Source organism: Syzygium oleosum, unplaced genomic scaffold, assembly GCF_021117445.2.
Source record: "Syzygium oleosum isolate NSW1041296 unplaced genomic scaffold, Sole_v2.1 Sole_v2.06, whole genome shotgun sequence".
Classification (NCBI taxonomy): Eukaryota; Viridiplantae; Streptophyta; class Magnoliopsida; order Myrtales; family Myrtaceae; genus Syzygium; species Syzygium oleosum.
In genome coordinates, this window is record NW_026607490.1 from 5,894,036 (window position 1) to 5,919,771 (window position 25,736).

General features: G+C 41.1%; 6 protein-coding genes across 6 annotated transcripts; 3 read left to right on the plus strand and 3 right to left on the minus strand.

The window, feature by feature from the left end:
* The first annotated feature begins 1,667 nt into the window (after window positions 1-1,667).
* LOC115680130 (3'-5' exonuclease-like) lies at window positions 1,668-2,288 on the plus strand. The gene has a single exon (XM_030603865.1). It carries the CDS (start codon window positions 1,668-1,670, stop codon window positions 2,286-2,288), a length of 621 nt encoding a protein of 206 aa, XP_030459725.1.
* Window positions 2,289-2,405: 117 nt separating this feature from the next.
* LOC115680131 (uncharacterized) lies at window positions 2,406-4,150 on the minus strand (the record flags this gene model as incomplete). Its single annotated transcript, XM_030603866.2, has 3 exons — window positions 2,406-2,868; window positions 3,294-3,442; window positions 3,982-4,150. Coding segments are annotated over 3 exons (396 nt in total), but the record flags the coding sequence as incomplete, so codon positions are not given.
* Window positions 4,151-4,718: 568 nt separating this feature from the next.
* On the minus strand, window positions 4,719-5,597 carry LOC115680166 (uncharacterized). Its single transcript, XM_030603914.2, has one exon. It carries the CDS (start codon window positions 5,371-5,373, stop codon window positions 5,080-5,082), a length of 294 nt encoding a protein of 97 aa, XP_030459774.1. The 5' UTR covers window positions 5,374-5,597; the 3' UTR covers window positions 4,719-5,079.
* Window positions 5,598-6,436: 839 nt separating this feature from the next.
* On the minus strand, window positions 6,437-9,918 carry LOC115680165 (high mobility group B protein 10-like). The gene is made up of 6 exons (XM_030603913.2): window positions 9,656-9,918; window positions 9,197-9,272; window positions 8,488-8,665; window positions 8,178-8,309; window positions 7,265-7,473; window positions 6,437-7,069 (listed from the first exon to the last, which is right to left on the minus strand). The coding sequence occupies exons 1-6, from the start codon at window positions 9,853-9,855 to the stop codon at window positions 6,746-6,748; spliced, it is 1,119 nt and encodes a 372-aa protein (XP_030459773.1). The 5' UTR covers window positions 9,856-9,918; the 3' UTR covers window positions 6,437-6,745.
* Window positions 9,919-15,363: 5,445 nt separating this feature from the next.
* Window positions 15,364-20,411, plus strand: LOC115680132 (putative pectinesterase 10). The gene is made up of 10 exons (XM_030603868.2): window positions 15,364-15,581; window positions 15,663-15,822; window positions 16,029-16,244; window positions 16,353-16,597; window positions 16,713-16,809; window positions 18,844-19,055; window positions 19,137-19,296; window positions 19,504-19,719; window positions 19,821-20,065; window positions 20,181-20,411. The coding sequence occupies exons 1-10, from the start codon at window positions 15,364-15,366 to the stop codon at window positions 20,341-20,343; spliced, it is 1,932 nt and encodes a 643-aa protein (XP_030459728.1). The 3' UTR covers window positions 20,344-20,411.
* A 2,687-nt stretch (window positions 20,412-23,098) lies between these two features.
* On the plus strand, window positions 23,099-24,563 carry LOC115680133 (probable pectinesterase 55). Its single transcript, XM_030603869.1, has 5 exons — window positions 23,099-23,301; window positions 23,396-23,555; window positions 23,667-23,861; window positions 24,050-24,294; window positions 24,395-24,563. The coding sequence occupies exons 1-5, from the start codon at window positions 23,099-23,101 to the stop codon at window positions 24,561-24,563; spliced, it is 972 nt and encodes a 323-aa protein (XP_030459729.1).
* Window positions 24,564-25,736: the final 1,173 nt, after the last annotated feature.

Genomic DNA, 25,736 nt, shown 5'->3' on the forward strand with positions numbered 1-25,736 from the left:
CATGTTGGGATGGTGACCTTAGCCGAATTCCTCCATTGAATGCGGACCTAACTGATGATGAATCTCTGTTAGCCTTGAATTCTTAGATATGCCGTTTTCGTGAAATGATATGAGCATCATTTTCCTCTCTTTGGCGCTTTCTCGAAAATGGAGTTTTTGGTTTACCGTATATGTTAAGTTCGATAGTCAGGCAAAGTAGGAGCGTGCATGGTCCCAGTGAATTAACAGGCGGGGTTCAAGCGTTGGGGGAGTGAAACCGAGAAAAGTTACCTTGGAGGGGGGCCGTTTCCGAAAGTCCAAATCAGAGGCCGATGTGGCCAGGTCCTAAGCGGCATCAAGAACTCACGGAACCAATTTGGCTATGCCGGTTCCTTGAGTTGAATCAAGACCGGTATACAACATTAGGTAGCATTGTTTTATCGATCAGTCGGCTTTACCGCGTGCTCATACCAGCAGATTTGAGAATCAAGAAAGATGAAGAGAAACTATGGGAACGAAGATATATGTGAATAAAATTCGAATAATTACAACCAACCTAAAAATAGAAAAGAGGATATATATCTCCAAATTTTGGCAGAGTGATGACCCACATTTAGGTATGTTTTGTGGAGGGGATTGTTGGGGCAAAAGAACAATAAACGTGGGTTGACATGAACTGATAAGGGGATGGCATTCTTGGCAGATAGCGACGACCTTTCTGCGGTGACGCACCCAACGACGTTCGTGGCCTCCTTCATTCGCACACGTTTCTCTTCCTCATCTGTCCCCATCTCCCTCCTTGTCTGCCTGCCCAAATTCGAAGTTTTGTTTGACCTCCCCCACCCTTCACGTGGTGGGGTCAACGTTCTTCCCAAAGTCGAGAGACGTTTATGTTGACCATACCACGCGTGCTCACCTAAGTAATCTTGGAAATAACAAGATAGGCTCACCAAAATCTAGCCTTACGGAGAGTTTATCTATCAATGGATATGGCTAAAAACCCCTCATGACTCCATCTCGAGAGATCGATCGAGTAGGTTAAACGACTATTAAGTGGAAGTTTTTCTATTTCCGCTTGAAGGAAGGCAATCGATCGAGGATAATCTCCGGTCCTCATGTGTGGATGCATGACGCGTGTTTGATCGAGGTAAGTAGACAGATTGATTCCAATGTGCATGGAAGATTGGTCCCGACGTACCGCCTAATTGCGACATGTACGGAGCTAATCCGATATACCATATTAACGCGATAGGAGGAAGTAAGAGCCCCCTCTATTTTGGTTATATTAAGGCTTCAAGGATCCATTAACTATTTATCCTTGTAAGCTCATGACATTGATCCTGCCATTGACCTTTTTCCCTTCAAGGTGTAATGGCGGGAAACTAAGTAGGACTCATGATGAAAACACTACGAACGCAATTTCCTAGGATTAATGATGAGCACAGGAATCAAACATAGATAATCAAACGATAATGTGAAGAGAGACACATTTGCAAAATCGAAGAGACGGATGCACAATCACCGATCGCACTTCTCGCCCAGAATCAATGCGAATGAATCGAAAAACCAAAAGCCTTTCTTGGGTTTCTTCCACAATGACAACCAAGAGTCCTAAAATTTCATTATAAGTAGCATTCCATGTCGAGCACACTGTATCTGCAGGAAACAGACTTTAGAAGAAGAGAACGATGCGTACCGGTCGTACGAGAACCCATACTGCCTTCGATCCCGCGAACTCCAGGTACAATGTCACCTATGATGGTAGAACCATCGAAACGACCGTGACCGACGAAGCAACCGTGGTCAACCAATGGATACAAGAAACTCTGTCGCTCCACACCGGGAGCCCAACCGTTGTAGGGTTGGACATTGAGTGGAGGCCTAATGTGATCCGGTCGATGAGCAACAAGACCGCCACCCTGCAGCTCTGCATCGACAAGAGATGCCTGATCGTTCAACTATTCTACATCGACTATGTTCCTGAATTGCTGAAGGACTTTGTCAGAGACCCTAACTTCACTTTCGTTGGGGTGGAGGTCGATGGTGATGTGGACAAGCTCAAAGTTGAGTACGGCCTGGAGTGCGCGAAGCACGCGGATGTTCGCGAGCTGGCGAAACTGCGTTGGCCAGGGAGGTTTCGTAAGCCGGGCTTGAAGGATCTAGCGCTTGAGGTGGTGGGCCTTGTCATGGACAAGCCCAAGCATGTTAGCATGAGTAACTGGGAGGCCAGGGTGCTCAATATAAACCAAGTGGAGTATGCTTGTATTGATGCATATGCTTCATACAAGCTTGGGACTGCACTTCTCTAAGAAACTAAGTTATGGGATCGTGAGCAAGATTAGCTTTATGCTTAATAAAAGTTGGTCTATGGAGTTTGTGCGGTGTTTAGAGCGATGTTTTGTTGGATCATCATCTTGTTCATGCAATGATAATGAACTGAAATTTCTTTATTGCACCTCCATGCGACCTTAACAGAACAGTAAACACAGAAAGGAGACAACTGTACCGCAAGGCAAGTTCATTTTAGGGTTTCCACAGTCCATAGCACATGAAAAGTTTGAAATATGGATGCTTCCACAAGCCATTTCTGTACCATTTTGTTTCTTAACGCCGGGTGTGTGCAAAGAGAGTTCGAAAGGGTCTTTTTTTCAGCAAAAGGCAGTACGAGGGCATGATATTTTTCTGAACCAGTACAACCTGTCTGGCAATTTTAAGTTGCTACTGCGATTAGTGCAAGCACAGAATGTATTCTGCAGGTGCATACCAAAGCTCGGGAATATAATTTCGTTACATTTGCCAGGAACGCTGTCGTTAAGCTTTGACAGGCTCAGCTCGAGGTCTCCACAGCCCGACCCTATATTTGTGGGTGTACTTCAATATCAACTTCCTCTGCATAAATGAACAACTTCTTAGTGTGCTCTTCAGAAAGAGTGTAAATCATATCGTTATATTCTTTAAGACTGATTGCGTGTCTAAAACCCACAGATGGAGCTGGCGCTTCTCGACATTGATTCAACTACAGTAAGAGTAATAAAATGGAATGCCAAATAAAGAAACATCATAGAGGAGCACAATAGAAGACAATTGCCGTGGCAACATTATTCAGATCCAGAACCATAAGGAATACACCAGAATGAATGAGCAAACCCATGAGTCCATTCAACACTTTCACTTTTACATGACTTCCTCCAAACTATCTAATGCATATACACATGCCAGCAAGATCATCCTCATCTACTAGCAAAATGACCCAAACCTATGGCGAGGGGAAAAAATGGTTAGTTCCATTTTATGTATCGAAGGGTTTAGCTTACCTGTTTGCAAGGAATGCCGAGCTTCTTGAGCTTGAGCGTGCAGGAAACGAGTAACTTGTTGAAGTCACCAATCTCCCACTCGAGCTTCGCGACATGGGCTTCGACCCCTCCACCGATCCATCGCAAAAACTCCGGTATTCCCACCTTAACTACACAAACACTGCAAGAGAAAACATGTCCTTAAATGTGAAATTGGCGCATCCCGAACTTTTGCTTCGACAACATGAGAATGAGAATCTTTAAAGCTACAGCTTGTTAATTAATCCAGCATAAAGTGAACACCTCCTCAAACCCCCACAGATAACCACACCACATCAAATCATCAATGCTATAAACTCTCTGGTCCGGCCCGAAGACTAAAAAACTAAGTGCATCAGAATCAAATCACTCCCAAACCGGCACGAAAACAACTAAAACGCCACAGCGCAACTGCCCATCATCATCATCAAGAAGACATTGCCCATTTCACTGGTTAAGCTCTCGAGCAATCCCATCACCAGTTACCGAGCTCTCAACGAATATAACTGAGAACCCATCTCAAAACACACACGTTTAACCTCATCCAGACAATCCGCCCGGAAATCCCCAGCCCCAGCAGAAAGATAAAAAAAAAGCCTCTTTAAGCGAAGAACTTCATGGGAAAGAACGAGTGAAGAAGAACCGAACCCGCCAAAGAAACAGGACCTACCGGCGTACGGAGGCGATCTGGAGAAGAGTCTTGAAAGGACGGGAACGAACGAATCGGATTGCGCAGTCCGCGAAAACCTTTCCCCTCGCAGTCGAGGATGGCGATGGCGATGGCTTTGGAGGAGGGCTATCGTGATTTTACAGACGATTACACGCGACACAACCCATTTTCACGGCACGAGAGAATTGTCGGTAACAGTGGCGACTACACGAGAAAAATCACGAGCGAATTTCCAAAAAATTATCGGTTCGATCTTCTCTTTTTTCTCTTTTTTTTTTTTGTATTTGGTCGGGATCGGTTCGATCTTATCAAATGCCTTCGCTATCGATCGATACAGATGGCGGGTCGATGTCGAACGATATCGAGTAGGAATACCGTCAAGAAAAAATGTAACCTCCTATTATTGATGCCCAAATTAGACAAATTCCAAATCTTGCAATGCACGTGCCACGCTCTTACGTTTTTTTTTTTTTTTCTAACTTATGCGTTGTTCAAAGCTGTGATAAGATGCCAACCATGATTTTCATGTCTCTTTTTTTATTTGGCTAATCAATTATCTTAAGCCGTTGAGGCGGATTGGTCAACGGTCCTATTCGATGCTATGTACTCCGAATTAATTTAATTTCATAATATAATAATGATAATAATTGTGCCTCATTTGTTTCCATCTAAAGATCCCGAGTTTTAAAATTTTTCTTTTTTCCTTCGCGACTTAATTAGCAATAAAACAAAGGAAATTATATACTCAAAGCCAAGGTTTGAATTTTCTCACGAGAACCCAAGAATATTACAAGGAGGAGGAGGATGAAAAAAAAAAAGAGCAAAAAAAAAAAGAAAATATTGAAAAGCAGAGACAAAGCAACCAAAACTTTTGACAAGAGAAAATGGAGAAAGGGGGGGAAAAAAGGCAAAATTAATTCCAAAAAGGATGGAAAAAAAAAAAACAAGAGAGAACGAAAAAGAGAGACCGCACGTGCCGCACGTGCTCCAGCTCATCTACCGATCCCCGACCAAATCTCGCATGTCCCTGTCCCGACCGCCATCGTCATCTCCGCCTGCCGCCGGCGCTGGCGCCGGATTCGCCGCCCCCGGCGGGGTCTAGATGGTGCATCCGCAGAAGAGGAAGAAGAAGCAGAGCATGGAGACGAGGGCCACGGACTCGAACACCGTCACGAGGCTCCACACGACGTCGTCCAGGATCGAGAGCCCCAGCCCCAGCTCCGCCGGCCACCACCGGGGGAAGCCCCACCCGCCGCCATCGCCGCCGCCGCCGACCCGGCGGGCGGCCGTGAAGTAGGAGGACACGAGCTGGGGCCACCGGAAGATGGAGGATCGGAGCGGGAACGAGAAGTCCAGCCACCGCAGCGACGTCACCGACCACCTCCCCGACATCTCCAATCCCAACTTCCCTCTCTCTCTCTCTCTCTCTCTCTCTAGAGAAGTGTGTGCAGCTTTGATTCCTTCTCTTTTAAAATGCAAAGCGCATCTTTGTATACCCTCTGGCCTCCTTTTAAGGGGGGGCACTCTCTTTATTACAATCTCTCTCTCTCTCTCTCTAAAGGGGGGGCTGTTCTAGCATGTCCTGAAAGGCTTAAAGGTAGGATTTTTATAGTGGAGATATTTGATTACGTGAGAATTGATTGATGGGGTATGGTTAGCTGCGCAAATGGAGGGATCCCCTTTTTCTCTCTTCTTTCTTTAGCCTTTTCAAAACGACAGCCATGCCAAGACAGTGGCGTCCCCCGCATAAGACAAAGAAAAATAAGGAAATGTCCTGCATGTTAATTCAAAATTTGTCCTTTGGAGAGCAAATCCAAGATTTTGAAAATTTTTGGCCACAGAATTCAAAAGGTTTTGACATTTTGGAGGTTTGGATTCTTTTGCCCTCTATTTTTCCCGCAACAATTTTGCCCATTTTGAACGGGGGGCATGAGAAGAAATCAAATGGTGTCTCCTACTGTTAGCAACAATAGATAACTAATCAAGGATAGCGCGTAAATCCTTTGTCTTCCATCACGAGTAGCTAGACCCAATTAGCATAATCGACTCTGCTCTAAACATGCATCGCAATTACGCATGGTGGAAAAAAAGCAACTTAAAGCGCAAAGCACTATCGCTAAACTTACAGCCAAAATGGAGACCAACAGACTCCGGTTTGCTCAAGATAAATATTGATGGATCTCACCTCTCAAGGACCACGGAAGGGGCAATTGCGTGCGTATGCGGCGATTCATAAGGAAGATTGATGGAAGGTCTCACGTGGCCAGTCCAAGCATCTTCCGCCCTTAAAGCCGAAACCCTTGCCCTTTTCTATGCTCTCCAACACTTTGCTAATTGGCCCCATCCGATGCTACTGATGCTAAAAAAGCAAGAAATGGCTGCTTTCGCCGAGCAAGGCCTCGTGCGACCACTCCAATTGATGCTAAAAAAAAGAACCTATTGATGCAAGCAAATATTACATTGTTCGATGCATCTTTAAGCCTTCCATTGGATAACAGAAACTGATGGCTCGATATGTCCAAAGCTGTACAGAGCTATTTGACACGGTCCTTTGCATCATATAAACAAGAAAGAAACAGAGCAGCTTAAGAGGTGGACACAAGAGTTGCATCTCCATCATCAACTAAACAGACACTCCTAGTTGGCAATACGTGAGACCTCGGCAAAAAGAGAGTGTCAACTTCGAAGCTGAACTAACGAGGTTACCTCGGTCCCATCTGAAATCAAACTCCACCAAAAGATCGCTGCTTCTTCGACCAACTACTCAGGCTATATCAAGTGAACCGCAAAACTCGTCCCAGTTGAAGAGGAGCAGCTGGTCTGTCGGTGCATTCTTTGCTATCTCCATGGCTATATCAACCACAGATTGATCTGCGCATGGAACTGGGGGGTCTTCTAACGGGCTCAGATTGACGACTTTGTAGACATTATCGAGGTGCTTCTTGTGAATGCCATTCTCATCTTGCATTTTCTGGAAACTGGCTTTCTTTTTCTTGGTAACCTTATCTTGCGTTTTCCCTTGCTCGGCGAAAGCAGCCATTTCTTGCTCGTACCTTTCCCTATCCTTTATACTTTCCTCGATATATGGCTGCAAATGCATTATCCAAACAAAGATCACCTAGTGTTTTAGAATGAACGCAACCTCTAAGTAAAAGTTGCAGAATCATACCCTCTCGGATTCTTAAACAAGGAGAAAAACTTTACGTTGGACAGAAATATCAGAAGTGGTGTCGTGCAGCAGACATGTGCAGCTAATAATATAACAAAATTCGCAAATTTGTACCTCCTTCTCTTTCTCAGTAAGTTGTCTCCATGCATCAATGGCCACCCTCAGAATATCTTGGCCCTCCTGACTCTCTCCTCGGAGGGTTCTTAGCCGAGCACATTCCTTGCTGAGGAAGAGCTGATATGCACTCCGTGTCGCAAGTGGAGCTTTTGGGTTTTTCATATGCTCCTTAAGCTTCGCTGCCATCTCCTGAGCCGTTTTTTCTTCTTTTGTGATGAGACACGCACAAGCATGCAGATCAGAACTTCTGACAATTTTACATTAAAAATGTGCTGAAATTTATCAGAGAGTAGAGATAATAACGTGCATGGTCTCCACTGTGATTCGAATTTTACCATATTATAGGTGATGTAAGTTCAGATGTAAGTTCAAATTCTACAAATTCCCCTAGGGGTTCAGTCAGATCTTGAAATTACCATTGAAAGATAAAGTCAACTAACAAGAAAGTTAATCAAACAGTTACATGGCAAATCATATGGAATATCAGCCATGTCCAACAATACCAGAGCTCCACAAAGGTAAACTCAATATAACAACAAAGGAAGATGATTGAATCTTGAGTGAAGAAAAAACAAGCTGATAGTGATTAGTTAAATTACTACAACAAACCTCAAATATCATTTACATGACTGCTAAACAGTTGCTTCTTCCAAAAAAGGAAGTGGAAGGAGTCACAAAAGTGGACAGCCGTTGTAGATTAAGCATAAACCTCTCCTTTAATGGCTAAACCAAGGAAATGATTGCTTTCATACTCTTAAACTAGATGGCCTGACACACATATGAATTGATATCCCATAATATAATGCATAAAAAAATAATAGGTTGTACTATGCTGCCTAATTTCAATTTAATTAAATGACAACCAGCAGTATGCAAGAGAGAATCTTGTGCAATTAAAAGATTGACTCACCTGTTGGCAATTTGATAGCCTCTGTGCGCAACTTCTTCTCCTCAGGATGATCCACTAAATCAATCGGCACAGAAGAACTGTTCTTATTGTTCCGCTTGAGGGCAGGGCTCTTGCTGTTCGAAGAATTAAAGCCTGCAAAGTCGTCACACAACACTATACATCACATGAACTCAAATCAATTTTTCTATATAGACAAAGGGAAGTTTTTCAACCTTAGCTTCTTATATTTCAAATGTCCTGTAAGTCAATTACATCCATGTTCTATGTAAAGCCCCGTGAGCCAGTTACATTCATGAAATATAACAGATACCTGAGAATGAGTCTGAGACTGCAGGCGGTTTGGGAGCACTCCTAGTCCTAGCGATGGACTGCTCGAAGTTGTAAAGAAGATGTGCATAAAGCCTTTGAACTTGAGTAGCTATCGTGGGAGCCGTGCTTTCCAATTGAAGGGCAGAGACTATCTCGTCCCATTTGCCCCTTTTGTTAATCTGCGAAGCACAATGAAGAGTAAGTCGTGCAAAATTTACATGTTGAAAAGCAATCTCAAGCCTGCATCCATGGTCGATCTTTATAGCTCTAGAAATTGGGGGTATCAGGACTTCACCAATACATGCAGCAGCTAAACAACTTGTAACCATGTGAGTGTGCCTTTGCAGATGATACTCCTAAATAAGCACAATGTACTTCGGTCTTCATTGTGTTTCATCAGATTGTCTGGACGAGAACACGCAGCTAGCTCGTGCCACATAAAAGATAAAGCACATTACTTGAACATGGCCTTCTAGTACAAATTTTAAGCACATGGCACAGACAATAGCAACTTTAGCTCTTCCACAAGATTAACCGATTTTAAACACAGCAGATAACGTCAAATCAATGATGGAAATGGAAGCGAACACTCAAAAGTCCCTCGCGAGTTGATGATCCCACGATGTCGAAAATCATGGGGCTGAACAAATAAAGAAAGAAAAAAAGAAAATGCCCGTAAATCAGACAAAATAGAAAAAAAAAGATTTCACCTGGCGAAATCCTCCTCTTCTGGCAACTTCCTTGTGCAGCTGAAACAAGTCCAAGGTTGTTTCCCGGGCATTTAGGCTGCCGTTTTGAAGTGTTAGAATTGAATTCACAACGCCATGCATTAAGTTGTCCTAAAACTTCCTTAGAAACTCGAAAGGGAAAACGAAAAGGGAGGAACTTTAAGCCCATTTTCAAGAAACAAGAAAATGGGGGGGGACAAAGGTTAGACCTTTTCGTCGATACGGAGATTCTCTACGCCAATTTTTCTCACATTTTTCTCAGCAAAGAAACAACCAAAAGTACCCAGAGCACAACTCCTTTCTCCTCTTTCAATTATGCCCCCAAAACCAAAACTTTCACTGAACGCGTACAAAAGAGAACAACTTTTGCCTTCGCGGCACCATTTCTGGGGAAATGGGCATTCAGAAGAACAAGAAGAGAGAGCAAGACTCGAAACTCACATGAGGCTCAGTCCAGTGGACTCGAAGAACTGGGTGAGTTTCGCGTAGAACTTGTCCGGGTCGCTCAACAGATCATCCTCGACAGGTTTGGCGGCGGCGGCGACGTACGGGGATGTTCGGCCGTTGGACTTGGAGCTGCGTTCGTCAACTCCGGCAGACACGTTTCGGCTGCTTTCTGCTTGCATGCTTGCTTGGATCATCAGCGGAAGGGTGAAGCGATGGGAGGAGGCTTGGGAGCTTTCGATGGCTTTATGCTTTGAATAAAGTAGGATGAGCCAAAAAAATATATCTATTACTTTGCAATTTTTCCTCTAAAAGAACAAAAAAAACGAGGATTTAAAATAGATCTTATTTAAAAAAACAGCTCAAAGTAATCATAAAATTTTTAAATAAAAATCTGAAATGGTCATGGCATTTTGAGATAAGGGTCTCACCTCGCCAACCGGCTACATATTCCGGTCAGTCAATGGCATTTTCATCTAAAAACAATTTTAACCTAAATTTTAGTAAAAATTATATTGAAAACTTTAAAAAAAATTTCTTTTAAAAAAACGCAAGGGGGAGGACGGCGAAGGGGTGGCTGTCACAAGCGGAGGGTCTGAATTTTTTTTGTGTGTATTTTTTAAGTTTGAACTTTTTTTTCTTTATTGAGTGTCTCTTTTCCATGAAAAACAATTTTGAAATTTTAACCTAATGTAATTGAGATTTTGTGTAAACATTAAGATTTAGATAAAAACGACATCGTTTTGATACATTAGTTAACATTAACGCCACATGAGAGAGATAAAATATGAAAAAAAAAACCTTAACACAAAATCAAGTCATGGGCAAGGGCCGCGAGCGAGATGATCGTCGCGATGGCCGATCTTACCAGTGGCCGGCAAGGGTCGCCCAAGCAAGGCCAGCCCTTGCCTATGGCTTTTGAGGGTGGCCTCGCCTGGCCCTCTCCAGGTTAGGGCTGAGCATGGTCCGGGTGGGCGGTTCCCACACTAGAACCGTGGACTGCCCATTAAGGACCAGTTCCAAAAAATTGAAACCGAGAACCGTCCGTCGGTTCCATGGACCCACTAGTCTGGTTCCCGGGTGGTTCCATGGACCCACCAGTCCAGTTCCCGGGTGGGTCCATGGAACCAGTCTCACCAAGTTTTTCTGGACAAAAAAAAAATGGACTGGTCAAATTCTTGCCCGTTGATGGGTTGTGTTCACCATATGCTACTTTGACTTACCTTAATGTACATGTGTGATGTATCTTCAGTATACACATAACACTCCTACTTTGGCATTTGATTTCACTAGTCCGATGCAGAAGTCATGCACTTCCATCTAAAATGGTCTCATGCAAAACTGCCATCTACAACTTTCCAAGCTTGTACACAACCTGCTCAAGCAAAGCACAGCAAATATCATACAAAAACAGAGGAAAAAAAGGTTGAACTTTGCCCGGATAAAAAGGGAAAATATAAGTCGATTTCGATTGGCAAAAAAAGAAGAATAGTAGAATAGTATCAACAAAATTCAGGCCAAACTTTAGATATAAGACAAAAGGCTTTAAGAGTTTTCAATACTCCAAATAGACCAAGCCAATCACATATGAAAAAAATATGTGGACCAACATCGGATCAACAGAACAAAAAGAAAAGAACATAACTTTCCATACAATTCCTACACTATGATCGGTTCTATTAACCACATCATCCATAAATCAAGTGGATACCTATCAATGATTGGGAAAAATGACCACGATATCCCAACTACACAAGAGCTTCAGATACGAACCAACCTTAGACATGAGATAACAAAGTGACCCTGTGTATTCAAATTAGCATTGCGATTCTCAAAAGAAAAGCAAAAAGTTTGGTCCTACAGTTCGACCGATCGCTATTCACAGAGCCATTCTCCAACTAAACTAAGCCCTCTAATCAAAACTTTTCTCTAGACCGACCAAACAATCAAACAACATAGAGGTTAAGGATTTAGGGTTTTATTTTTTCTAGAGCTTTTGAGCTAGATTGACCAAACAAACAAACCTACAACTTACAGATTTAGGGATTTAGTGAATAGATTAAAGATTAGGGATTTGAACTTACTTGACGGCGACCGAGAGCGAGGGCCAGAGGTGTGGCCATCAGGAGTTGACAGTTGAGGCTGGAGAGACGGAGACGGAGTCGAGGCCGAAGAGTCGGAGATAAGAGTGAGCATGAGGTTCTCACTTCTCAGCTTAGCGTGAGACTTGAGTCGTTGAGCGTCTAGAGATGAGAGAGCAGAGAGTTATGTTAGTTTAGGGATTTAGTTTTTCTTTTTTTTAAAATTTTTTTTGGTTAGATTTTTTTAATTAAAAATTTAAAAAATAAATAAATTATTATTATATTACCGGTCCGGTCCGAATGGGCGGTTCCACACCGGGAACCGGACTGGTACCCATCGGTTCCCTTGGAACCACCAGTTTCGGTCCGGTTCCAGGCAGTCTCGGGCAGTCCGGGCGGGTCCCAGTTCTTTTGCACACCCCTACTTCGAGTATTGCCTGTGGTTAGCCATCGCTTAAAACCGGTTACCGGCGAAAAGGAAAGAAAAAAATAGAAAAATAAGAAAAAAAAAGGAAAAAAAAGTAAATGACAAAAATGTTCTTGACCAGCCGATGAGGTTAGACCCTTCTTTGAGACTAACATGACCATTTCGGGTCATTATTTGAAACAAGATCCATTTCAACTCCTTATTTGAGAAAATGAAGGTACTTCAGGTTCTTATTTGAAATGAGGTCAACTTTAAGCTCTTATTTGTAAAAATGAAAGGATTTTAAGCCCTTATTTGGAATTTTCCCAAGATTTAATAATGATAAAAAATCATTTTATTTCTAATGTAATTGAGTCCTAAAACTTTGATGTGGTTCTATTAAGAGAAATGATGATTAAATTAATTTATTAAAATGGCAATTAATTGCTTCATCTTCTTCAAAATGGATGAACAGGGGGATAGTAACCTATACAGAAAAACAATGCACCGAGCTTGGGGCTGACATGTCCAAGCGAGTCGAGTGGAAAAAGTCTCTATCAAGTGAGGAGTTACATAGGCCGATTGATGTCAACACGTTAATAAATTGAGATGGCTGGTTGGAGAAGCAATCTTTTTAGGGTGCGTTTGGTAATTATTCTGTTCCCGAAAATAATTTCTGCTTAGAAATGATTTTTTCTTATCCTGTTTCCGGAAATAATTTCTAAGCATTTGAAGACGTTTGCTAACAGCCCAAAATTTTCATTCCTGAAATAGAAAAAAAACAGAAATGCGTTTGGTAACTACACAACATTTCTTTTTATTAATAATATTTTAATATTTCTTTCTTGTTTTCTTCTTCTCCTTCTTGGCCATGGTCAGCGACTGGCCATAGGCCAGGACCGGCAACAGCATCGCGGCCCTCGCGGCTTAGGCGAGGGCCACCCTCGCCGATCTTTTCTAGCCCTCGCTCGAGCTGGCGAGGGCCACCGTCGAGGCTCGCGACTTGGGCGAGGGCTGGACCATCGCTGCCGCCCTCGCCCAGGCCGTGAGCCTCGACGGCGGCCCTTGCCAGCTTGGGCGAGGGCTGGAAAAGGCCAGCGACCCTCGCCCAGGCCGCAAGGGTCTAGCCCTCACCCTCAACGGCCTTGGCCTGTGGTCGATCGCTGGTTGCCGGCTAGGAAAGAAGAAAAAGAAAAAAAAATCTCTTCTATTTCTGATTTTTGTTCCCAGAATCAAGAATCAATTTTTTTTTTTGATTGTGTTCCAAAACTGTTTCTGGGAATAAATTTGTGCCCGGGAACAAAAAATTTACCCAACGGATTTCTATTCTTTTTTTGTTCCGAGGAACAAAAGAATAGAATCAGGCACTGTTTGCCCGGTTACCGAATAGGCCATTAGTCTCATGCAGAAACTATGCATCTCCTACTTTATTTTTCTTATAATATGATTTACTTTTTGGAGCATTTCCAAGAGGGGAAATTGATCCCCATGAAAAGTTCAAAAGTGGTATGTATTGGGAATTTATAAACTTTGGAATATGAATATGATACCAAAAATTTGTTACTACCCCATTCAGAAACTGCATTTCATTTCACTTAATTAGTACGGGTTAATAAGGACCATACCTACTCATTTATAAAATGTAATTGATTGGGATTTTTCTCCGCGACATTGGTGGAGTAGGTCCAAAAGAGCAAAATGGCCATTTCAATTTTGTAAACAATAGATATATAGCAAATATGACCCGAACCCAACAAAGCCCATAATCTATGATTGGACAAATGCATGCATTAGAAATCTAGATCTCCAATAATTGTGGGTATAGATATCTCCTTTTTTTTCCAGAAAAAAAGAAGCTAACCATTGAATTTGGTTGGTGTATGCATAATCTTAATGGTAACTTGTAAATGGGGCTACATGTTGACCTCAGTCATGTCGAATTTTCGAAGGAGTTTACAAGAAGAGTTGGGTACTACACTCAACTATGATACTAGTTTTCACCCGCAGACAAAGGGAGAATTAGAGAGAACAACTCAGACTTTGGATGACATGTTGAGATCGAGCGTTATTGACTTTGGTGGCTCTTGGGACGGACACTTACATTTAAAGGAGTATTTGTATAACAATAGCAATGATTCCACCGGTAAGATGATTCATTTTCAAGTTTTATATGGTCGAAAATGCATAATTTCTATTTGTTGGGATGATGTTAGTAAAAATAAACTAATTGGTCCAGAGTTTATTTATTGACAATCTCAAGAGAAAGTCGGGTTGGTTAAGAAGAATTTCAAAATAGCATAAAGTCTTCAAAAAATTTATCCGGATCATAAAAAGCGCAGAGTAGAATTTAGTGCGAGAATGAAGTGTTCTTGAAAATCTATCAATCACGCGGTCGGAAACCGCAAACTTTGACGGACAAAATACTCTAGTTGTCTAAATTTGGTTAGAACGATTGTTTTCTTGCCCCTGCCGAAAACAACTCTCTCTTTTGATACAACTAGCTCCTCTGTAAACAAATATGTGAGTTATTGAGTTTGGAATTCATTCTTAACCAAATTTGGGAGGTAGTCTTTTAGCATTTGCCTTCTAACGGATACAAAATCAGAAACGATTGTCTTCAAACTCACATAACAGGATAACATCTTGTGATTTATAGATATTATGGATTTTGTGAGTAACGCATATTGCTTGCCTAGTTGCGATCTAAAGCTACACATGCACAACTTCAATTTGCTTCAAGTTTCTTTGGTCTTTGAAATCATTTCTTTACCTCAAAATGCAGTATTCATTCCTAGTTGCAATATAAAGCTACACATGCACAGCTTCATATTGCTTGCCTAGTTGCAATGATATACTCTAGTTGTCAAAATTTATTTAGAAAAGATTGTTCTCTTGCCATTGCCAAAAAGAACAACTCTCTTTTGATACAACTGGCTCCTTTGTAAACAAATTGTTCAGTTGTTTTCTTACTGAATACAGAATTCATTCTTAACCATATTTGGGAGGTAGACATTAAGCATTTGCTTCGTAACTGATAAAAGATCAAAAATTAGAGTATTAGGACTCACCGAACAGGATAATATCCTGTGATTTATGCATGTTATTGATTTTGTGAGTAATGCATAATGCTTGCCAAAGTTTCAATATAAAGCTACACATGCAAAGCCTAAATTTGCTTCAAAGTTTCTTTGGTCTTTGAATAATTTCTTTACCTGAAAATGCGGTATTCATTCCTGAGAACTCTCTTATTGGCTTTGCTGAGCCTCTCAAAGGTTAGCTTTAGCCAAGACTGTAGCGATCAAAATCAAGATTCGGTGACCATTGTTGTCGATCAGTCGGGCCAGGGACAGTTCACTACGGTGCAACAAGCCATCGACTCCGTGCCGGCGGAGAACAACATCTGGACTCGTATCATTGTCAAGCCTGGCACTTATAAGTAGGTTAAAAAGGATGTGATTTTTCATGAGACTAAGTTAGCTTTAGAAAAAAAAGATGTTATGTTGAATGGTGTTTGCAGAGAAAAGGTTGTGGTACCTGCTGACAAGCCCTGCATAGTCCTCGAAGGGAACTCGGCAAGTGACACCATGATCGAGTGGGGCGACGGTGGTGATGTTAATAAAAGCGCTACCTTCACGCTTTATGCGGATAATTTCAAAGCCAGGAATATAGGATTCAAGGTGAGAGTTGCCGTTCATTAGTGTAATCCACTTTTTATTTTTGAAAAATAGCTAATCTCATGCATTTCCCATATTTCTGTACATCTGTTGACCTCATGTTCTTCAGGTTATGATTGATTGAGTAAATATTTGATTGATTATGCATAACATAACTCTGTTCATTTCAAGTTCCGAGAAATATTTGACCCCGACGGAATTCTTGGCAGAACACTTACAATGAAATGACACAACGTGGAGATTTGAGTTCGATCAAGCAGGCCCCGGCGTTCCAAATAACGACGGACAAAGTCTCATTCTACAAATGCGCGTTCATAAGCGTGCAAGACACGCTGACAGACTTCCGAGGACGTCACTATTTCGAGTCCTGTTACATTGAGGGTGCTGTGGATTTTATATGGGGTGGCGGCCAATCCATCTATCAGGTCAAACACAAAAATAACATAAGTGAAACCCGTTATATCTCTCTAAACTATGACTATGGTTGCAACCATGAACTATCTTGGAACTTATGAAAGCAAGATTATATGTAGGGCTGCGAGATAAATGCAACCACGGATATTCTAAATGGATTGGCAGGCTTTATCACGGCTCAGGGCCGCAATAGCACGACAGACGCCAGCGCTTACGTCTTCAGTCAATGTTCCGTGAAGGGGACAGGGCCTTTCTACCTCGGAAGGGCGTATAGGCAATACTCAAGAGTCGTGTTTCACGAGTCATATCTCTCAAGCGATGTGGAGCCGGAGGGTTGGGACTCCTGGGATTATGCTGGTCAAGAGTAAGGAAGTTGATCAATAAACACTGATGTGATTCTATCAATAGGAATTTTACGAGTTTATCAATTCATTCAAATGTCTATTGATTGCCCTATTTTCTTCAAAATTGATGAACAGGGGGACAATAACCTACGCAGAAAACCAATGCAATGGGCCTGGGGCAGACATGTCCAAGCGAGTCGAGTGGGAAAAGACCCTGTCGAGTGAGGAGCTGGCTAGTTTGATCGATGCCAATACATTCATCAATCAAGACGGTTGGCTGCAGAAGCAACCCCTTTAGTTTCTGCAGAAACCATGCATCTCTCGTTTAATCTGTTTATGATCTGATTAGCTTATTTAGCCGCTCCCACGTGACAAAACCGATCCGCATGAAAATTGTGACATCCGAAAATTTCGTAATAATATTTATGTGATATTGGAAATTTTCCGTGTTCAATAACGATACTTAGATTTTAAAGCTAAGTATTATTTAGCTTAGAATTTGGGTGGACACGTAGAAATCTTAATTGGATCGTAAATTTTGTGAGGCGCAGAGGATGATTTTCGAGAACGTAATCGTTCCGAGTTCGACGTATTTGAAAATTAAAATTATAAACGTTGATGTATACGTTAATAGTAGAGCGGTGTTAATTAATTTACCGTCGTCTTAATAGTTGATGGGTGATATTATTAATCTAAACTTTCGTTAATTAGTGATAATAATTAATTATATACAATACAATATGGTGTTAAAGGTAGAAGGAGTTCTGTTTCCCTTATAATTTCTCACAAAAACACCTCTTAAGACACGTTAAACTCATGCGGCAGTTGGAGACTACATGCATGGCCACATGCACTCTTAAACTCAACCTCTTGCATTAATTTGACACCAAACCATGAGCCACCATCACTCTTGAATATTAGTCTTTCTAATTATATCTGAACTTCTTACATTTGGCCATCAATTGAGTGAGATGTTGCCACATATGATTACATGTATTCTTACATCTAAAATCTTCTCCTCCACATCACTGTAACCTTGGTAACACCGAAGGAAATTGTTCATCTTGGCCGTAACTCTTCTTCGTCTTCAAACTTTCAAATATACTTTACTTACACCACTTTCCGATCCAAGACCTATAAGGTGGTTTTAACTTTGGATGGTTCAGATCTTGCGCGAGGTAAGTGAAAACTCTAGATGTTAAGTTACTTCAATCTACTTTTATGCCATTTTGATGTGCTATAATATTGTGGATATGGTGATTGTTGGATTCATTTTGCTGGTCTTGTACATGTTTAAAATGTTTGTGATTAGTTTTCTTAAAGTGTAGTATATTTGGTAAGTGAAAATTATGAATCTGAAACTGAGTAGATTTACTCTTGAAATCGAGTAGATTTTACTTTCTTCATTTCTAATTTTTGAAGGAGTTTATAACAAGAGTTTGGTACTAAATACTAAACTCAACTATGATACTAGCTTTCACCCGCAGACAGATGGAGAATTAGAGAGAACAATTCAGACCTCGGAGGACATGTTGAGATTGAGCGTTATTGACTTTGGTGGCTCTTGGGACTAACACTTACATTTAAAGGAGTATTTGTATAACAATAGCTATGATTCCAGCATTAAGATGACTCATTTTCAAGTTTTATATGGTCAATGCAGAGTTTCTATTTGTTGAGATGATGTTAGTAAAAATAGGGTCACTGAGCCAGAGTTAATTTAGCAATCTCAAGAGGAAGTCAGGTTGGTTCAGAAGAATCTCAAAATAGCAGAAAGTCTTCTAAAAAATTATGCGGATCATAAAATGTGCAGAGTGGATAGTAGGAGGATCAAGTGCTCTTGAAAATTTATCGATCACGTGGTCGGAAACCGCGATCTTTGACAGAGAATATACTCTAGTTGTCTAAATTTGGTTAGAAACGATTATTTACTTGCCCCTGCCAAAACAACTACTCTCTCTTTTGATACAACTAGCTCCTCTGTGAACAAATATTACAGTTGTTTTCTTATTGAGTTTGGAATTCATTCTTAACCATATTTGGGAGGTAGTCTTTTATTAGTTGCCTTTAACTGATACGAAATCAAGAACGATTGTATTAGGAATCACATAACAGGATAATATCTTATGATTTATGGATATTATGGATTTTGTGAGTAACGCATATTGCTTGCAAAGTTTCAATATGAAGCTACATGCACATGCACAGCCTCAATCTGCTTCAAGTTTCTTTGGCCTTTGGATCATTTCTTTACCTCAAAATGCAGTACTCATTCCTAAGTACTTTCTTATTGGCTTTGTTGAGCCTGTCAAAGGTTAGCTATAGCCAAGTCTGTAGCGATCAAAATCAAGATTCGGTGACCATTGTTGTCGATCAGTCGGGCCAGGGACAGTTCACTACGGTGCAACAAGCCATCGACTCCGTGCCGGCGGAGAACAACATCTGGACTCGTATCATTGTCAAGCCTGGCACTTATAAGTAGGTTAAAAAGGATGTGATTTTTCATGAGACTAAGTTAGCTTTAAAAAAAAATGATGTTATGTTGAATGGTTTTTGCAGAGAAAAGGTTGTGGTACCTGGTGACAAGCCCTGCATAGTCCTCGAAGGGAACTCGGCAAGTGACACCATGATCGAGTGGGGCGACGCTGGTGATGTTAATAAAAGCGCTACCTTCACGCTTTATGCGGATAATTTCAAAGCCAGGAATATAGGATTCAAGGTAAGAGTTGCCCTTCATTAGTATAATCCACTTTTTATTTTTGAAAAGTAGCTAATCTCATGCATTTCCCATTTTTCTGTACATCTGTCGACCTCATGTACTTCAGGTTATGATTGATTCAGTAAAAATTTGATTGATTATACATAACATTTACTCCGTTTATTTCAAATTCCGAGGAGTATTTGACCCATATGGAATTCTTGGCAGAACACCTACAATGAAATGACACAACGCGGAGATTTTAGTTCGATCAAGCCGGCCCCGGCGTTCCAAATAACGTCGGACAAAGTCTCATTCCACCAATGCGCGTTTATAAGCGTGCAAGACACACTGACAGACTTTCGAGGGCGTCACTACTTCAGGTCATGTTACATTGAGGGTGCTGTGGATTTTATATGGGGCGGCGGCCAATCCATCTATAAGGTCAAACACAAAAATAATATAAGTGAAACCTGTTATCTCTCTCTAATTATGGTTGCAGCCATAACCTACTTTAGAACTTAGGAAAGCAAGATTATATGCAGGGCTGCAAGATAAATGCAACCACGGATATTCTAGCTGGATCGGCAGGCTATATCACGGCTCAGGGCCGCAATAGCGCGACGGACGCTAGTGGGTACATCTTCCATCGGTGTTCTGTGAGGGGGACCGGGCCCGTCTACCTCGGAAGGGCGTACAGGCAATACTCGAGAGTCGTGTTTCACCAGTCATATCTCTCAACCGATGTGGTGCCGGAGGGATGGGACTCCTGGAGATATGCTGGTCAAGAGTAAGGAAGTTTATCAATAAACACTGATGTGATTCTATTTATAGCAATTTTATGACTTTGTCGATTGATTCAAATGTCTATTGATTGCCTTATTTTCTTTAAAATTGATGAACAGGGGGACAATAACCTTCGCAGAAAACAAATGCAATGGGCCTGGGGCGGACATGTCCACGCGAGTCAAGTGGCAAAAGACCCTGTCAAGTGAGGAGGTGGATAGGTTGATCGATGCCAAGACATTCATCAATCAAGACGGTTGGCTGCAGAAGCAACCCTTTTAATTTCTGCAGAGACCATGCATCTCTCGTTTCATTTGTTTATGATCTGATTAGTTTATTTAGGTGCTTCCAAGTGACAAAATCGACCCACATAAAATGTTCCGAAGGTATACATGTATTGGGAATTCATAGACTTGGGCATGTCGTATGTTACCAAAAGTTGTTCCTCCTTTGTGGGAAGGTAATCGTTTAGAGGTTGCATATTCGGCAACTTGAATCTATCTATCAATTTCATGCTTTCACTGCTCAATTCAGAAACTGCATTTCGTTTCATGTAATTACTATGGGTTAAGAAGGACCATGCTTGTCATTGCTAAATTAAATTTATTGATTCATTTTCTTTTTCCATAACATTAGTGGAGTTGGTCCAAGGGAGCAAAATGGCCATTTCAATTTTGCAAACAATAGAGAGTCAGCATAGGTGACCCGTACCCAACGAAGTCCATGATATCTGACTAAATAATTCCATGTATTAGACTTCTACTTCCTCGATAATTATGAGTATAGATATCTTCCTTTCTTTTTCAAAAAAGAACAAGAAACTAACCATTGAATTTGGTTGGTGTATGTGTTAGGTAACTTGTAAATGGGGCTTGACTATGTTTATGTCTAATTTTTGGAGGACTTTACAAGAAGAGTTGGATGCTAAACTCAATTATGGTACAACTTTTTGCCTGCATACATATGGACGATAGAGAGAACGATTCAAACCTTAGAGGACATGTTTTTTTTTTGTCGAACTTAGAGGATATGTTGAGATCCTGCATTATTGACTTTGGTAGCTCTTGGGATGGACACTTAAACTTGGCGGCATTTCTTATATCTATTGATCCAGCATTAAGATGACTCATTTTGAAGCTTTGTAGGGTCAAACAAATAGAACTCCTATTTCTTGGGATGATGTTGGTGAAAATATATTCAAGAGTTTATTAAGTAATCAAAAGAGAAAGTTGGTTGGTCTTAGGGGGTCTCAAAGCAACATAAAGTCGTCAAAAAAGTTACACAAACCTTAATAGCACGGATTGAACTTTAGTGTAGGAGATCGCGTGTTCCCGAAAATTACTCCTATGAATGGTCTTATATGATTTGGCAGATGCGGCAAGTTAAATTCAAGATACGTAGAACCACTCTTGATTTTAGGGAAGATTGGTGACATAGTTACAAACTTGCTCTACCACCAATTCTGAGCGGAGCACATACCGTGTTTCATATATCTTTATTACAAAAATGTGCCAAATCCTGAACATATACTAGATATCCACTTTTGAGTAGGGGTGAGTGGTTCCAGGTGAACCTATATGTTGGAACAGGTTCCAGGTGAACTTACCTATTGGAACAAATTCCTTAATTTTTGGAACCCGGAACCTACTCTGCATACCTTGGAACCTGGAATCTAGAACCTACCATGTCACAGATTCCAGGATTGGTTCTAGGGTCTACTCGGGTTCCACTTTTATTATTTATTAAACGATTGCAGCGAATCATCACCTTTAATTATCACCATTTACTGCTATAATTTACTGAGCACAACTTATATTTAGACACACGAAAAATATAAAACATTAACAAAGTAAAAGTCTCAATCATATAATAGAAGCTCAGACTAGTGGTTACAAATTATACACTCATTATCGAACGCCATAGAATACCGCATGATCACGCGAAGACATATATCATGAAAAATACAAAAACTTGTTCAAGGTTCTAGGTTCCAGGTTCCAGGTTCTACTTACCTAAAACTTAGAACTTGTCCATCAAAACAGGTTCCTCAATTTTTTGAACTTAGAATCTATCCCGCATACCTTAAAACCTAAAATCGGATAGATTCACACCGGTCTGATTCTCAGGTTCCAGGTTCAACCCCGGAACCATGCTCAGCCCTACTTTTGAGGTCTAAAAATAACTTAATTATGATATTGAACTTGTTCGTATCATCTATAGAAAGGATCAAGCGTTATGTCACCTAATTATTCCTTATGCGAAAATCTAATGACAAAAGCACACTCAGAGAGAGGCCACTCAAGATCTCGAAGAAGAGGTAAGGCACAAATGCCCTTATTTACTTGATAACCGAGATAAGTTCAAATTTTTAGGACCTTCCGAGATTACTAAGTTTTCTCTTTATAAATTATTTATTTAAGTTGGTGCATTATGATATTGATCCACATAAACCAGGTGTAACATTTTTTTCGTTGTTAGGAGGTTGGACGAACATGGGCCGTTGGATGGCTGTGGGAGGTGCAGAGGATTTGAACTTAGGACATATTCTGCTCGACATGCAATTTTTACCAACAACCTATTTCCGCTCCTTAAACGAACTCCACTATCAGACAATGATCGTCTTAATTATGATGCTACAAACATTGAACCATGACATGATTCGAAGTACCTCATCCGAAGGGAAAGGATACAAATGTTTTCTCATTATAACAGTGTCAGTTTTATTAAAAGATCTAACATTTCTATTTTTTTTTAACTAAATCTAACATTGCTATAGGAGAGCACAATAAGATGGAAACATTTTGGATCGATCTAGGTCCTAAAACTTGCCATTAACTCTCCCTCTTTCTTCTCTTTGGTCTCTCTGATTACACTTTGCAATGCACCTATAAAAGATGTGAATCCTTGGACCCTTTCGAGCAAAACAAGTTCTGCACCATCTTCACGCATTTCCAACTTCTTTGCAGTTTTTGGGTTCAGTATCATTCACTATAATTGCTAGAAAACGCGTCGTGTTCTATATTTACGACGTTTGTTGATGGCTCTATTGGTATGTTTTGATGGGTCGGAGGGGGGAAATCACCCCTTGAAGTTTAGGCCGAAGTCGTTCAAGGCAGACAGCACAATCACGGTCGACAAGTCCGGTGATGGAAACTTCACTTCAGTTCAAGCAGCAGTCGATTCCGTTCCGCTCAACAACAATGCCTGGATATGCATCCATCTTAAGGCCGATACTTACACGTATGTTTTCGCGCTCCAATCAGCATCTCTTTGCATCAGTCTGCAGTGTATGTTGATTTGCTTTAGCTTAGTTTAGTTTCCTCTTGTTGTGAAGCGAAAAGGTCCAAATAACAAAAGAGAGACAATTCATATACCTTGAAGGAGAAGGCAGAAGTAATACTGTGATCCGGTGGGGAGATGCTGGAGATGTCACTAAAAGCTCCACCTTCTCATTGTTCGCAGATAATTTTATGGCGGCACATTTAACTATTAAGGTAAAGGGAATGTTGTTCGAGTAATTCGATCATCGCTGGTTATGTCTTGGCCTGGATCGATCTCTTAAACTTCTGATTATTTTAACTTTGGAGAATTTTTCTAATTGACAGAATACATACGATGCTGGAAACATTACGTGGGCACCGGCGGCCATGTTAATGGGAGACAAGGCATTGTTCTACAAATGCGGCTTTGTGAGCATTCAGGACACACTGACCGACTCTCAAGGTCGCCACTTCTTTGATTCCTGCTACATCGAAAGTGCAATGGACTTCATTTGGGGTAGTGGGCAATCCGTGTACCAGGTTCCAACCTGTGATCGTTCCCCTTACTTCATTTTCGTTCCATATTATCAAAACTGTTTTTAGTTGCAATCGGGATAGTTGGGATACCTGAAATTTCTTGCATCAGCTGTACTTAAAAACACATTAGGTCGATTCTTCAGTTGAGTACATTGGACGAAGAAAGTTAAAAGGAGGTTAATTTGACGCAGGGTTGCTCTATTCATGCTGTAGCTGATCGCCTCAGAGGCGGTCCAGGTTACATCACTGCTCAAGGCCGGTCGGATTCTTCGCAAACAAATGGTTTTGTATTCAAGTACTGCAACATAACAGGAAATGGTAAATCGTACCTTGGAAGAGCTTACAAGGCATACTCGACGGTGATATTTTACAAGACATCCATGTCCAATGTTATCGTTCCCGAAGGTTGGTTTTCATGGAAGCAAGCGGGCCAGGAGTAAGAATATTGTCCTCCGCCTTACTTTTCTTGATTTATATTGATCATCTATCAATTTGATTTGAGTTAGTAATTCTTGAAACTGTTTCCCTTTTTCCAGGAGTGCCATAACTTATGCAGAAATAGAATGTGATGGACCCGGAGCGAGCATGTCCGGGAGAGTGAATTGGATGAAGAAACTGGAAGATAAAGAGCTGTCTCACTTTATCGGCTCGAGTTTCGTAGATGGAGATGGATGGAGAGAGAAGATGCCTAGTCCAGTAGCATAAAAATCGTCAAGGAAAGCTTCAGTCTTTGGATTCTTTTCCTTTCTCTAGTCTCACTACTGCAGTCAAGACACTGGCTTTGACCTTGTACTTCAATAAACCGCTCAAAAGTAGCAGTCAATAGATGCAGCTTGGATTTGATTCGATGTTCTGTGAACTTCAAATCTTTTCTGCAACTAAAAATGCAGTTGCATAATGTGACTTCATTTGTAAGTACTCTCTTAATGGTCGACTCGAGTTTATCAAATGCTAGCTTTAGCAAGCTCTCATTTCATTTCAGTCCAACCAAATGACGGCAACTACCTGGTGTTTGGTAAATCCAAGATTTCTTCTTCTTCTTATGGAGTGAGAAGGCTCCATATCTCAAAAGAGAAACAACCCATTCCGTGCATGAACCATCTACAGGAGAGTCCACTTTCCTTCTGATGAATGCCGCTTTTGAGCAGTAGCTTTGAGTTTTGGTTAGTTAACAATCAATTATGCAGTCGGAAGCGGCGATTTTTTTAACGGACTACAAAATCGAGCTGTCTAAATTAGGTTAGAGAAGATTGTTCTCTGGCCACTGCCGAAAAATACAGTCTCTCTTCTAATACAACTGGCTCCTTTGTAAACATATCTGGGAAACTCTCTTTTAAGAATCGGCTTTATAACTGATAAACAAAATCATCAATGAGTACCTTAAGATACATAGAACAAAATAGATTATGTGATTATTCCATATTCGCATGCCTAAGTTTCAATATGAAGCTACACATGCACAGTTTCGATTTGCTTCAATTTTCTGTGGTCCTTGAATCATTTCTTCAACTCAAAATGCAGTATTCATTCTTAACTACAGTCACGACCATGAATTATTTTCGGACTTGGGAAAGCAAGATTATATGCAGGGCTGCAAGATAAACGCAACTACGGATATCCTCGGTGGATTGGCGGACTACAACACGTTTCAGGGCTGCGACAACGCGGGTACGTCTTCATTTAGGGTTCCGTGGTGGGTACAGGGCCCATTTCCCTTGGAAGGGCGTACAGATAGGGGTGTCAGAACCGAATCGAAAAATCGAACCGAGGTACGAACCGAACCGAACCGGAAATTTTATACATTTCGGTTCAGTTCGGTTTTCGATTCGGATACTCAAAACAAACCATTCTTTTTTTTTTCAGTTCGGTTTATTTCGA